General features: G+C 60.3%; 1 protein-coding gene across 1 annotated transcript in view; it reads left to right on the forward strand.

Moving 5' to 3' along the window:
• The window catches only part of notch2 (notch receptor 2), a 28,181-nt gene extending 15,246 nt beyond the window's left edge, over positions 1–12,935 (forward strand). Inside the window, exons 11-34 of the mRNA XM_066692337.1 lie at positions 178–411; positions 1,041–1,151; positions 1,474–1,666; positions 1,994–2,139; positions 2,222–2,335; positions 2,466–2,585; positions 2,673–2,825; positions 2,964–3,192; positions 3,286–3,487; positions 3,619–3,772; positions 3,891–4,075; positions 4,202–4,334; positions 4,452–4,703; positions 4,805–4,917; positions 6,055–6,605; positions 6,723–7,070; positions 7,264–7,406; positions 7,496–7,700; positions 7,943–8,033; positions 8,138–8,303; positions 8,424–8,770; positions 8,884–9,031; positions 9,349–9,446; positions 9,533–12,935. Of these exons, the coding sequence (XP_066548434.1) occupies positions 178–411; positions 1,041–1,151; positions 1,474–1,666; positions 1,994–2,139; positions 2,222–2,335; positions 2,466–2,585; positions 2,673–2,825; positions 2,964–3,192; positions 3,286–3,487; positions 3,619–3,772; positions 3,891–4,075; positions 4,202–4,334; positions 4,452–4,703; positions 4,805–4,917; positions 6,055–6,605; positions 6,723–7,070; positions 7,264–7,406; positions 7,496–7,700; positions 7,943–8,033; positions 8,138–8,303; positions 8,424–8,770; positions 8,884–9,031; positions 9,349–9,446; positions 9,533–10,858 (5,762 nt within the window). The 3' untranslated portion in view covers positions 10,859–12,935. The remainder of the gene's footprint in view (positions 1–177; positions 412–1,040; positions 1,152–1,473; positions 1,667–1,993; positions 2,140–2,221; positions 2,336–2,465; positions 2,586–2,672; positions 2,826–2,963; positions 3,193–3,285; positions 3,488–3,618; positions 3,773–3,890; positions 4,076–4,201; positions 4,335–4,451; positions 4,704–4,804; positions 4,918–6,054; positions 6,606–6,722; positions 7,071–7,263; positions 7,407–7,495; positions 7,701–7,942; positions 8,034–8,137; positions 8,304–8,423; positions 8,771–8,883; positions 9,032–9,348; positions 9,447–9,532) is intronic.

Here is a 12,935-nt window from a genome sequence, read left to right on the forward strand (position 1 = left end):
AGGGCTGATGTGCGGTTGTGTATTGTGCTGTACTGGACTGTGGTGCACAAACAAAAGTTAACTCCCTCCCTCCTCCTCTCTCTCCTCTCCTCCCTCTATTCTCTTTCTCTCCTCTCCTCCCTCCCCCTCTCTTCTCCTCCTCTTCTCATCTCTTTTCCCCTCTCTCTCTCTCCCCAGGTTTCTCGGGCGCGCTGTGTGAGGAGAACATCGACGACTGTGACCCGGACCCGTGCCACCACGGCCGCTGCGAGGACGGCATCGCCACCTACTCCTGCGTGTGCGACCCGGGCTACACCGGCGCTATCTGCCGGGACCAGGTCAGCGAGTGCGGCAGCAACCCGTGCCAGAACCAGGGCCGCTGCGTGGACCGCGTCAACATGTACCAGTGCATCTGCCCGCCGGGCACGCAGGGTGAGTGGGACCCCGTCGCGCTCCCCAGGGCAGGTAATCGATGGGAAGCAGTATAGATGCATTTCTGAAGTTCCTGATCAGACGAGACGTGTTCGGGCAAGTGGGTGTGGCCTGGTGTGATATCACTGCCCCCCATTCGGTCACTTTGGAAGAAATGCCACCCCAGCCAGACCAGAACTTAACCATAACTTGGACACTGAGCTTCATTGCAGTGCAAAATGTCTTAAAGTAAGGCACCGGGCATGTGTCGCTCGGCCCGGTTCTACCCCTCGGGTCCGCCGACCCGGTTTAAACGGTGCCGGGGGGCCCTGGATAGTTGGGAAGAGAGAAGCCTGAGAGAAATAACATTTAGGTTCAGTGTATAGATGAGTCCCACTAGAATGAGCTGCTGAAAGTGTCCAGAGGGGCAGTTGTGTTTCTGTTGACTCTGGGGGCACTGGGGTGTCACACCGAGACCTTTGAATGGGTGTGACTCTGGCCCATAGAGATGGTCCAGCCCAGCCGCTCTCACAGAGACACGGCCAACACCGCCCCCGTGTGGCTGGCCTGTGCTGCGCAGCCCAAGACTGTGTTCATCTGAGACTCTGTGCACGTGCAAATGACGGTGTTCTGTGTGTGTGCGTGTGCAGGGGTGAACTGCGAGATCAACGAGGACGAATGCGCCAGCAACCCCTGTGACTACGGCGAGTGCCAGGACGGCATCGGCTCCTACGTGTGTGTGTGCCGGCCGGGCTTCACAGGTAACGCACCGCGCCTCGCTCGCCTGTACTCTGTGTCTGTACCACGGCCCCGTGTCAGCACCTGTTCAGCACACACAACTCTTGCACCTGCGCAACACACACACACTCACGGCACACCTGCAGAGAGTGTATACTCTTTGCGCAGACGCACACTCTCTCTCTGTCACACACGCACACACGCACGGCAACCCTGCAGAGAGTGTATCCCCATCACACACACACATACACACACACACACTCTCTCACATTGCACTCGCCTTCTGTCTGGATTTGTCCCGCTGCGGCCTGTGCCCTGTGTGACCCCTCTCTCCCGTGCCTTCAGGCCCTGAGTGCAACGTTGACATCGACGAGTGCTCCTCGAACCCATGCCAGAGTGGCGGCACCTGTGTGGACCAGGTCAACGGCTTCCTGTGCCAGTGTCCCGAGGGCTCCCACGGGCCTCTGTGCCGCTCGGGGCTGGACCAGTGCCTCACCGCGCCCTGCCAGCATGGCCAGTGCCAGGAGCACAGCGACGGGTCAGTCCTTCTGTCTCCGGGTCCTCGTGTCTCTGTGTGTCTCACTGTCCGTGTCCTTGTGCGTCTCTGTGTGTCTCTGTTTCACTGTCTGTGTCCTCGTGTCCTTTTGTCTCCCTGTCTGTCTCTCTGTGAGTATCTCTCTCTGGGTCCCTGTGTGTCTGTCTCCCTGTCTGTGTGCCCTTGCATCTCTCCATCTCACTGTCAGTGTGTCCCTCTGTGTCCCTCTCCAGGGCACCTGTGTGGACGGCTCTGTCCTGTCGTCTGTCTGTCTCTCTCTCTCTCTCTCTCTCTCTCTCACACACACCCGGTTCCCTCTGTGTCCCTCAGGTACCGGTGCCAGTGTGACCCAGGCTGGACGGGGCAGAACTGCGAGCAGGAGCAGGACGAGTGCGAGTCGAACCCGTGTCTGAATGGGGGCAGCTGCCTGGGCCTCACCAACGGGTACACCTGCACCTGCAGCCGCGGGTTTAAAGGTCAGCATCTTTCACTGGACCTCTGGGCGCTCTCTTGCTCGCGGTCTCTCTCTCTGACCTCCTCTCCCTCCTCCCCCTCTAGGGTCCAACTGTGAGGTGAACATCAACGAGTGCGCGTCGAACCCGTGTCTGAACCAGGGCACCTGTGTGGACGGCGTGAGCAGCTTCACCTGCCGGTGCGCCCTGCCGTACACAGGTAACGGCGCAGGGCTCGCATCTAGGACCGGACCAGGTCACATGCAGTGACGTGTCAGTGGGGGCTGTAGTGTCTGCAGGGTGTGAGAGAATCGGTGTGTGATCAGTGTGTGTTTGTGCTCTGTGCGCAGGTAGGAACTGTGGGATGCAGCTGGAGCCCTGTGCCTCTCAGCCCTGTGAAAATGGCGGCCTTTGCCAGGAGTCGGACGACTTCACCAGCTACACCTGCCAGTGCGCCAGTGGGTGGCAAGGTGGGCACTGTAACTGTGCGTTTCTCTCTTCCTCTTTCTGCACATGTGTGTGTGTGTGTCCCTGACCCCTGTGTCTCTGTGCCGCAGGTCAGCACTGCTCTCAGGATGTAAACGAATGTGCCGCCAACCCCTGCAAAAATGGTGCCCCATGCCAGAACACGCGGGGCAGCTACCAGTGCCACTGCCACCCCGGCTACAGCGGGCACGACTGCGACACCAACATCGACAACTGCTCACCCAGTGAGTGCCTGGGGTCTCACACACGCATGTGCACACACACAGAGACACGCACGCACACAGAGACGTGCACACCAGGCAGCCTGTCATAGTATATTAAGAAGAACAACCACCTGACTCTCAGCTCTCTCCCCCTCTCAGACCCCTGTCAGAACGGTGGCTCCTGCGTCGATGGCGTCGACCGCTACTCCTGCGACTGTCTGCCGGGGTTCCACGGGGACCGCTGCCAGGCGGAGGTGGACGAGTGCGGCAGCAACCCGTGCCGGAATGGCGGCTCATGCCAGGACTACGTCAACAGCTACGTGTGCCACTGCGTGCCGGGCTTCACCGGCATCCACTGCGAGAGCAACATCCTGGAGTGCACGGAGAGGTACTGACGCACCAAGAGACTGATGCACTCTTGACGCACTGAGAGACTTGCGCACTGACAGGCTGTGACACTCTCCCTCCCTCCCCCCCACAGCTCATGTCTCAATAACGGCACCTGCGTCGACGGCATCAACAGCTTCAGCTGCCGCTGCCGCACCGGCTTCTCCGGCTCCTTCTGCCAGTACGAGATCGACGAGTGCGAGTCGCAGCCCTGCCAGAACGGCGGCACCTGCAGCGACGGCCTGGGTTCCTACCACTGTGCCTGCCCTCCGGGGTACACCGGCACCAACTGCCAGGTCAGCGCCGGGCTGGCTTGTGCGTCAGTCTGTCCTCGTGTTTGTCTATAGTTCCATATGAGAGTGTGACCATGAATGAGTCCATTAGTTAATTGCTTAATTGGTTCCTGTCTCCGGTCCTCGCCCCGCAGAGCCTGGTGAACCAGTGCAGCAAACCGCTCTGCCGCAACGGGGGCACCTGCGTCCAGAAGGGCACTGACTGGAGCTGCCGCTGCCCGGTCAGCTGGTCCGGCACCTACTGTGATGTGCCCATGAAGTCCTGCGAGGCGGCGGCCCACGACCGAGGTGAGGACAGCGACCCGGGACGGGGGGGACACCTGGACACGGGCACCGCAGAGCCAGCCGGCGAATGCACGAGCATGAGCAATTCAACCTGTTTCTGTGTCCCCCTGCGTGTGTCCAGGTGTGCCGGTAGACGGCGTGTGCCAGAACGGAGGCAGGTGCTTCAACACTGGCAACTCCCACCGGTGCCACTGCCAGGTGGGCTACACTGGCAGCTACTGCGAGCTGGACGTGGACGAGTGCGCCTCCAACCCCTGCCGCAACGGTGCCACCTGTGACGACTACCGGGGCTTCTACCAGTGCCAGGTGACCACACAAACTAGACCACACACAGCGCGCACGGCACAGAACAGGTCTGCAGCTCCAACTTGATTGTCCACTTGACCGCTTTACCCGAGCGATTTAACCGGGACCCCCGTATCTCTGCCGCAGTGCCAGCCCGGGTTCCAGGGGGTGAACTGCCAATATGACGTAGACGAGTGCCAGTCCCAGCCCTGCCAGCACGGTGCCACCTGCATCAACCTGGTCAACCGCTTCGCCTGTACCTGCCCGCCCGGCACCAGCGGTGAGTGGAGAGGGAGGCGGGTCGAGGGGGAGGCAGGAATGGTAGAGAGGGAGGAGGAGAGAGGGGAGGATCCGTGGAGGGAGAAACCGTGAGATAAGTGTCTCCATCTGTCCTCAGGCCTGCGGTGCGAGGTTAACTTCGACGACTGCACCCCCGACCCCAACTCCCGCCTGCCGCGCTGCCTGAACGGGGGCCAGTGCCACGATGGCGTCGGGGGCTACACCTGTTCCTGCCCGCCCGGGTTCGAGGGCGAGCGCTGCCAGGGTGACGTCAACGAGTGCCTGTCCAACCCCTGCTCAGCACAGGGCACCCTGGACTGCAAGCAACTCGCCAACGATTACGAGTGCGCCTGCCGCCTGGGCTTCTCCGGTCAGTCCCCCACCTGCGTAGCACAGTATACCACAGTACGGCCCTGCTGCGTGACGCCCCCGCGTCTCCCTGCTGTTTAACCCTCTCTCTCTCTCTGGCAGGGCGCCACTGTGAGTCCATGGTGGATCTGTGCCAGCCAGACCTGTGCCGGAATGGGGGCACCTGCACCAGGGACATCCACTCTGCCCACGGGTACACCTGCCACTGCCGCCCGGTGAGCTGCCCTCTGTGCCCCTCTGTATCTCGTGCCCTGGTGCACTCTGTGCCCCTGTACCTCTTGCCACTCTGTGCCCCGTGCCCGGGGCAATCTGTACCCCTCTGTACTCTGACGCTGCTCTCTGTCGTTCTCATGCTGCCACACGGACAGATGTGCCACAGCTGCCCAGGTAACCCCTCCCACTGGGGCTCCGGCCCCCGTCTCTGTGTGCCTGTTTGTGTCCTGGGCCCGTGTGCATAAAACTGCTCAGGATTACTCCTAGCAATCATGCTGAAAGTTAGTTTAGGAGTAAGTTTACTCCTCGCTCAGAGTAGCAGGTAGAAGTCAGTCATGAAGTCTCTTACACCTACTTGAGGCTGGGAGTGGGATGCGATCCCAGGAGAAACTTTCTGCATGTTTTCATGACAGTTTAGGTTAGAATACGACTCACAAAAACTGCTCGCTATTTCAGACTCTTTAAAGACACTTTTCAGCTGCACACTCAGGTTATTATGAGTCTGCTTTGTGGATCATTTTTCATTCATTTTGTGGCTTACTTTATTACTTTTATTCGTGTTAAAAACAGTCGGATATAGAATCAGTGTAATGCAAAACCCTTGATGGATGTAGGCTAGCATTGATTATATAGGCTACATTGTTGCCTGATCTGAACACATCTATCTCACCACAATCTCTCGTCACTATCGCACCGCCGCGACACTTTCCTCTCTCGGAAGCTGCGCTTGGTCTCTTCTCATTGCTGCCGTCTCCAACTCCTGACTAGGTCGGGGAGCTTGTGAGGCCTTCTAAATATTGGTTGAGTTGGGAGGACTTTTAATTGTAAAGAGCTTTTACTCCTCAGTAAGAGTAGGAGCAACTTGACGTCACTCAGGTAATTCAGGCTCTTGGGACCGATTTCACTCACAGGCGCTTCATGCATACAGGCCCAGAGATCACGTGTTTGTGTTTCATCAGGTTTTCTGTTCCCTCCGCCTGTATGTATCGATACATTTTCTATATTTTCTACATTACTTTTTTTTATGCATGTTTTTCTGTAATAAACCTCAAGAGCAGCTTCTCTCTGAGCCTGCGCTCCTGTGCGCAGCCTGCGTCCTGCTGTCCCGCAAAGTGTACGAATGTCCGTCTCGTCCGCAGGGCTTCTCTGGTGCCAACTGCGCCGACTGGGTGGGCCTGAACTGCTCCCAGCTGCGCTGCCAGAACCAGGGCGTCTGCGTGCTGGACGGCTCGGTGCCGCGGTGTGCGTGCAGCACGGGTTTCACCGGGCCGCAGTGCGAGACGCCGCTGGTGTGCCAGAGCCGGCCGTGCCAGAACGGAGGCACCTGCAGGGGGAGCCAGCGCCCGCCGTTCTACGAATGCCAGTGCCACCCCCGCTTCTCCGGGGAGCAGTGCATCATATACACCCCCGACCACGCCAACGCACCGCCCCCGCCATCCAACCCCTCCTGCCCCATGCCTCAGTGTGCCAAGAGCGCCGGGGACTCTGTGTGCGACCCGCAGTGCAACACGCACGCGTGCCACTGGGACGGGGGTGACTGCTCTCTGCGCTGGTGGAGGACCTGGGAGAACTGCAGCGCCGTCGTGCCGTGCTGGGACCTGTTCGCCAACCAGCGCTGTGACCCGGACTGCAACACCGTCGGCTGCCTGTTTGACGGCTTCGACTGCCAGAAGCCCAGCAGCGCCTGCGAGTGAGTCCCCAGTACCGCCGTCTGTGTGTCCCTCCGTCCCTGTGTCCTCCTCTCCTCCAGGCGTGTCAAGCGCGTGTGATGTCTCTCTGTGTCTGACGGCCGCCCCCTCCTCCCCAGGTACGAGAAGTACTGCGCCGACCACTACGGCAACAGCAATTGCAACCAGGGCTGCAACAACGAGGCGTGCGGCTGGGACGGGCTGGACTGCAACGAGCAGGACCCCGACCGCGTGGCCAGCGGCACCCTGGTCGTGGTGGTGCTGCTGCAGCCCAGCGAGCTGCGCGGCGACCTGCACAACTTCCTGCGCACCCTGGGCACCCTGCTGCGCACCAACCTGCGCGTCAAGAGGGACGCACACGGGGAGCTCATGATCTACCCCTACTACAACCCCGAGGGGGAGCAGGCGGCCGGCGGCAGGGCGCGGCGGGCGCTGGCCAGGAGGGAGCTGGGCCGGGAGGTGATCGGGTGAGCAGGGGCCAGGCGTGTGATGGCTGTCCTCTCCCTCTACTTCCCCTCCTTCTTCTCCTCTTCCCCTCTGTGCTCCCTCCCCTCTCCCTCCCTCTCTTCCTTCCTGCCCCTCTGTTGCACTACTTCCTCTCTCCTCCCTCTCTCTCTGCTTCCTCCCCCTCTCTCTGACCGTGTGGTGCTGTCGTTGCAGCTCTAAGGTGCTGATGCAGATCGACAACACTCAGTGCGTTCAGAGCTCGGACGACTGCTTCACCAGCACCGACGCGGCCGCCTCCTTCATCGCGGCGCAGGTGGGGAAGACTGAGCTGCCGTACCCCCTGGTCAGCGTGGACAGTGAGTACCCGGACCCCCGTCCCTGTGCGTGTGTGCGTGTGTCCCTCGCCGCGGCACTGACACGTCTCCCTGTATGTGTGTGTGTCCAGGTGTGTACTTGGGCACCGAGACGCCCCCCCACTTGCTGTACCTGCTGGCCGTGGCCTCCTGCATCATCCTGCTCATCCTGGTGCTGGGCGTGCTGGCGGCGCGAAGGAAGAGGAAGCACGGCGCGCTGTGGTTCCCCGACGGCTTCCTGCCCAAGAAGGACCGCAAGCGCCGCGAGCCCGTGGGCCAGGACGACTTTGGCATGAAGTGAGTCCCCCTGTCTCTGTCAATTTCAATTTTCAATTCAATTCAAGGGTGCTTTATTGGCATGACAAACAGTTTCGTAGTGTTGCCAAAGCAGTTGATATTATATACATACATTGAAAAATAATAAAAGGTAAAAAAAAAAAGAAAAAAAAAATTGAAACCGTACAATACTGTCTCTGTGTCTCTCTCTCTCTCTCTGCCAGTGCCTCTCGCTGACTCTCTCCCCCTCCCTCTCTCCGCAGGAACCTGGTGAAGCCGCAGGACGGGGCCATGATTGACGCCAACCAGAACGAGCGCTGGCTGGAGGAGGGGCCACATGGCAAGAGACACAGGGTGAGACGGAGAGAAACTGTGTGTCACTGTCCCCCTGGGTCTGTCTCTGTTCTTGTCCCTGACTGTCCCTGTCTGACTGACCCTGTCCCCCTGTGTCCCGCCAGATGGAGGACCAGGCCCTGCTGTCCGAGGCCGCAGTAGTGGACCGGCGCCAGTGGACGCAGCAGCACCTGGAGGCGGCCGACATCCGCATGAACCCGGCCCTGGCGCTGACCCCCCCACAGGCTGAGCACGAGCTGGACAGCCTGGACGTCAATGTCCGCGGACCAGGTACCCCCGGGGACTCGCTGCGGGGGCGGGGGAGCGCAAGGGGAACGTCCCTGTATTTCACGGGGTGCTCGAACCTGGAGAAACTCACTGTCCCGTCCCCTCCCCCTCTCCCCCCCACAGACGGCTTCACCCCTCTGATGCTGGCATCGCTGCGGGCCGGGGGTCCAGAGCCGGGCGACGAGGACGAGTACGAGGAGGAGGAGGAGGACGAGGACGAGGACGGGGAGGAAGGGGGCGGCCCGGGCCACGAGGGCAACGTGATCTCGGACCTGATCGCGCAGGGCGCCACGCTGCTGGCGCAGACGGACCGCACGGGCGAGACGGCGCTGCACCTGGCCGCCCGCTACGCCCGCGCCGACGCCGCCAAGAGGCTACTGGACGCCGGGGCGGACGCCAATGCCCAGGATAACATGGGCCGCAGCCCCCTGCACGCCGCCGTGGCCGCCGACGCCCAGGGGGTCTTCCAGGTGAGGGACGGGAGAGGGAGGGGACGGGGCGGGGAGAGGGTGGTCTTGGGTGGGTGTGAGGCTGACTGACTGACTATCCATCGTTCTCACTGCCGTGTCTCTCTCTCTCTCAGATCCTGATCAGGAACCGGGCGACGGAGCTGGATGCACGGATGAACGACGGCACCACCCCTCTGATCCTGGCCGCGCGGCTCGCCGTGGAGGGCATGGTGGAGGAGCTGGTCAGCTGCCATGCTGACGTCAATGCCGTGGACGACCATGGTGAGGTCACTGCCCCCCCTGTACTGAGCGGTTCACACCGTCGTCAAACTGCGTCCGGGACGGAGAGAAGTCTTTGATCATCGGACTGAAGTAGACGGGGGAGCAATTTGGGACTGAGAAGCTCAAAAAGGGGATTCTGTAGTTCATTCTAAATGTGCCGGGGGCAGTGCTGGGGTGATGTGGTCCTGCGGGTCCTGCGCTGTGGCAACACCGACAGCACTAGCTGGGGGATCGCAGGGGCTCGGACCAGATGTGTGTGTGTGTGTGTGTGTGTTGTGCCCACTCCCCCCTTACTGTGTGTTCGTGTCCCCCCCCAGGGAAGTCTGCGCTGCACTGGGCGGCTGCGGTGAACAACGTGGAGGCGACTCTGGTGCTGCTGAAGAACGGAGCCAACCGGGACATGCAGGATAACAAGGTGAGGCGTGTGCATGTGCGTGTGTCTGTTTGCCCCTCTCCCTCTCTCTCCCTCCTTATCGGACACTCACACTCTTCCCCCCTCAGGAGGAGACACCCCTGTTCCTGGCGGCGCGGGAGGGCAGTTTCGAGGCGGCCCAGGTGCTGCTGGACCACTTCTCCAACCGCGACATCACCGACCACCTGGACCGGCTGCCGCGCGACACAGCGCAGGAGCGCATGCACCACGACATCGTGCGGCTGCTGGACGAGTACAACCTGGTGCACAGCCCCCACGCGCACCTGGGGGGGGCGGGCCTGTCCCCGCTGGTCTGCGGCGCCAACGGGGCCTTCCTGGGCATGCGGCCGGGGCCCCAGGGCAAGAAGAGCCGCCGAGCCAACCCCGGCGCTAAGGCCCTCCACGGGGCGGGCGGGGGCCCCGGCCCAGCTAAGGAACCCAAGGACGCGAAGGTCCGGCGCCGGAAGAAGACGCAGGGGGCCGAGGCCAAGGCCGCGCTGTCGGAGAGCTCCGTCACGCTGTCGCCCGTCGAGTCCCTGGAGTCGCCGCATGCCTACGTGTCCGACGCCACCTCCCCGCCCGGCGCGCTGTGCCCCGCTGCGCCCGCCGCCTCCACCGCGGCCCCCCGGGGGCCCCTGCTACCGCCCGTGTCCCAGATGCTGTCGCAGGGCATGGGCGTGGGCCGGCAGGGGCAGGGCCAGTGCGACTGGATGGGGCTGCCCAAGCCCGGCTACGGCCACATGTTCGGCATGCTGCACCCCCATCAGGTGGGCGGCCAGCACCCCGGCCTGCTCCAGCACCCACACTCGCTGTCGCACCCCCACGCCCACCAGGGCGGCGGCACCATGCTGCCGGGGGGCATGATGTCCCCCATGAGCGTTAGCATGTCGCGCGAGCAGCTGCCGCCCATCGTCACCTTTCAGATGATGTCGGGAGGCCAGCCGGCCAATCAGCCGCCGCCGCAGCACTGTGTCCAGAACATGATGTACCAGCTGACGGATGTGCAGGCCGCCCTGCTGTCCCAGCACCCCCCCGACGCCCAGAGAGCGCTGCCCCCCTACCACACCCTGCAGAGCCCGGTGGATAAGTACCCCACGCCCCCCTCCCAGCACAGCTACGGCACCGGCGCTGGCTCCGAGGGCACCCCCGGCCACGCCTCCTCCTCTGGCACCGCCGCGGCCGCCGCGCACCCCCACAGCGAGCACCCCTACCTCACCCCGTCCCCCGAGTCGCCGGACCCCTGGTCCTCGTCCTCGCCGCACTCCAACTCCGACTGGTCGGACGTCACCACCAGCCCCACGCCGCTGGGGCCGCCCAAGCCGGGCCTCACACACATTCCGGAGCAGCCGCAGCCGGCGCCGCCGCCCCATGGGGGGGTCTCCGCCCAGCGCGGCGGCATGCACGTGTACGCCTAGTGCGCCCCCCGGGCTGAGGAGAGACTGCGCCCCGTGGACGGACCGCTGCCCCTCTCCCTCCGCCGCCCCTCCGCTCTGTCTGTCTGGTCAGTGACCCGCAGAGCCGAGCGTGACGCCACTGTTGTACTGTTACTGTTACTGTTGTTCTGGGACGGAGAGAGACGGGGTCCCGATCGAAGAGGAGCGAGACGCACACCCGGACACGCGGATCATCAACAGACGAGCAATACCCCCCCACACACACACAATTGCTCCAGAGGCTCCTGTGCACTGATCTGCCCCGCCCCCCCCCGGGTGCAGAGTCTGGGGGCTAAACGGGGCAACGAGACTGAATTGGGACCCCCTCTCCGGACAGCACCGCTCACACTTGTCCTTCTGAGCACGATTATTCAAAGCAAGCGCGTTACAGTCCGTCCTCCTGCTGCATCGACGGATAGCGGAGCTGTTGTGATGTTGAAGATGATGAGGATGATGATGACTTTCTGTATCGGTGTGAGTCGGGCTGCTGGGTCTTTCCACTGCAAACACACAACTGTCTGAATAAACATGAATTTGCGTTTATCATCGGAGACGCCGGCGCTGTGAACGAGAGGAGGAAGAGGAGGAGGAGGTGGGGACAACCCAGTGCTGCCTATTATCTTTCAGTTATTTGTATTTTGAATTGTATTTTCATTGTCCTTTCTCTCGGCGCTTTGCCACATCGGGAGCTGACACATCGGGAGTTCCTGCCGAGCCGAACGGCCAAACTAGAGCAGTAGGTGAGGAGGAGGAGGAGGAAGAGCAACTCGAGTTTGTAGACTCCTGCAGCCCCGCTGTGTTCCACCCTGGGCTCACAGTTGTTAATTGAATAATTGGCTTTACGAAATTGGTTAATTAGCGCATTCTCCTGCTAAAGCAAAGCATGCATAACTGGACTCCTGTACAGCAGTACCACATTAAAGAAGCTTTTACAGTTGTTTTTATTACTATAATACTATATTATTGTCATTTATATTTGATAAATACTATTGTATTTGTTTCAGTGTACATTGCTCCTGTTTTACAGTTATCTCATTGTTTTCATCATTTTTTTTTCTAAATCACTCACTGATGTCTTTGCTTTCGTTTTGTTGTTTAATGATCCTGTGATTTTTAAAAGCCAAGCTAAACAAAATGTTTGAAAATCTGTTTTATCTGATCAACAGTTGTTGTTTTTTTTGTTCTGGTTCAAGTTTTAAAATGGTAACGAAAGATGGACGAACCTACGAATGTTGAGAGAACAAAGTAAATATTTCATCCTGTCTGTTCAAACTGCAGAGTTGGCTGTGGTTGATTTTTTTATATATATATATATAATCTCTCTCTAAGAAAACAAAGGTACTCCAGAGTCTTACTGAATGTTCAGAGACATTTGTTTGAGCAAATAGTTACGACAATCGTTTAAAAGCTCTTACTGCGCGTCTCCGGAGCCAGGCCGGCCGCGGCGCAGCGCTGGGCGGAGAGCGGCCCCGGGCCCTCGGGGGTTAAGGGTGTCCCCTCCGCAGCTCAATCCGGTCACTAAAGCCCTGCAACCCAGAAACCCCTTCGGCCCCTGAGGACTGGAACTGCCCTCCGCCCACGGCCTGCGGGTGTTAATTGCCCCCTGTGTTCACCCCGGGGCGGCCCTGCAGTATTTAGGACGTTACTCGTGACAGACACTACACGCGGCCAGCCCTCCTCTCTAGACGCATCCAATCACGATCGAGCGGCCGAGACGGGCCTCTGTGTGTCCTCTCTGACTGCGCTGCCCTGCAGTGTCCCGCCCCGGCCCCGAGGCGCAGGTGGGGCCCCGGAGGCGGACGCGGCCGCAGGAGGAGAATGTGGCGGCTTCACGTCGGAGCTCTTGGATTTGTACTGTATATAAACTGATGTATTTCTAAAAGTGTATCCTTGTCGTGTCGTTGTTTACTAAGTGCTTGTTCATGTTATATGAAGTAGTTTATCATTCTCTCGCCTCACAGAAGGGTCTCCTTTACAAGATTTTAAAGAAAACGTTTACTTTTATATATAAAAAAGATAGATGAATGAAAACGAATAAAGTCTTTTTTTTTTCATACCA

This window comes from Amia ocellicauda, chromosome 19, assembly GCF_036373705.1.
Source record: "Amia ocellicauda isolate fAmiCal2 chromosome 19, fAmiCal2.hap1, whole genome shotgun sequence".
In the NCBI taxonomy this organism is placed as follows: Eukaryota; Metazoa; Chordata; class Actinopteri; order Amiiformes; family Amiidae; genus Amia; species Amia ocellicauda.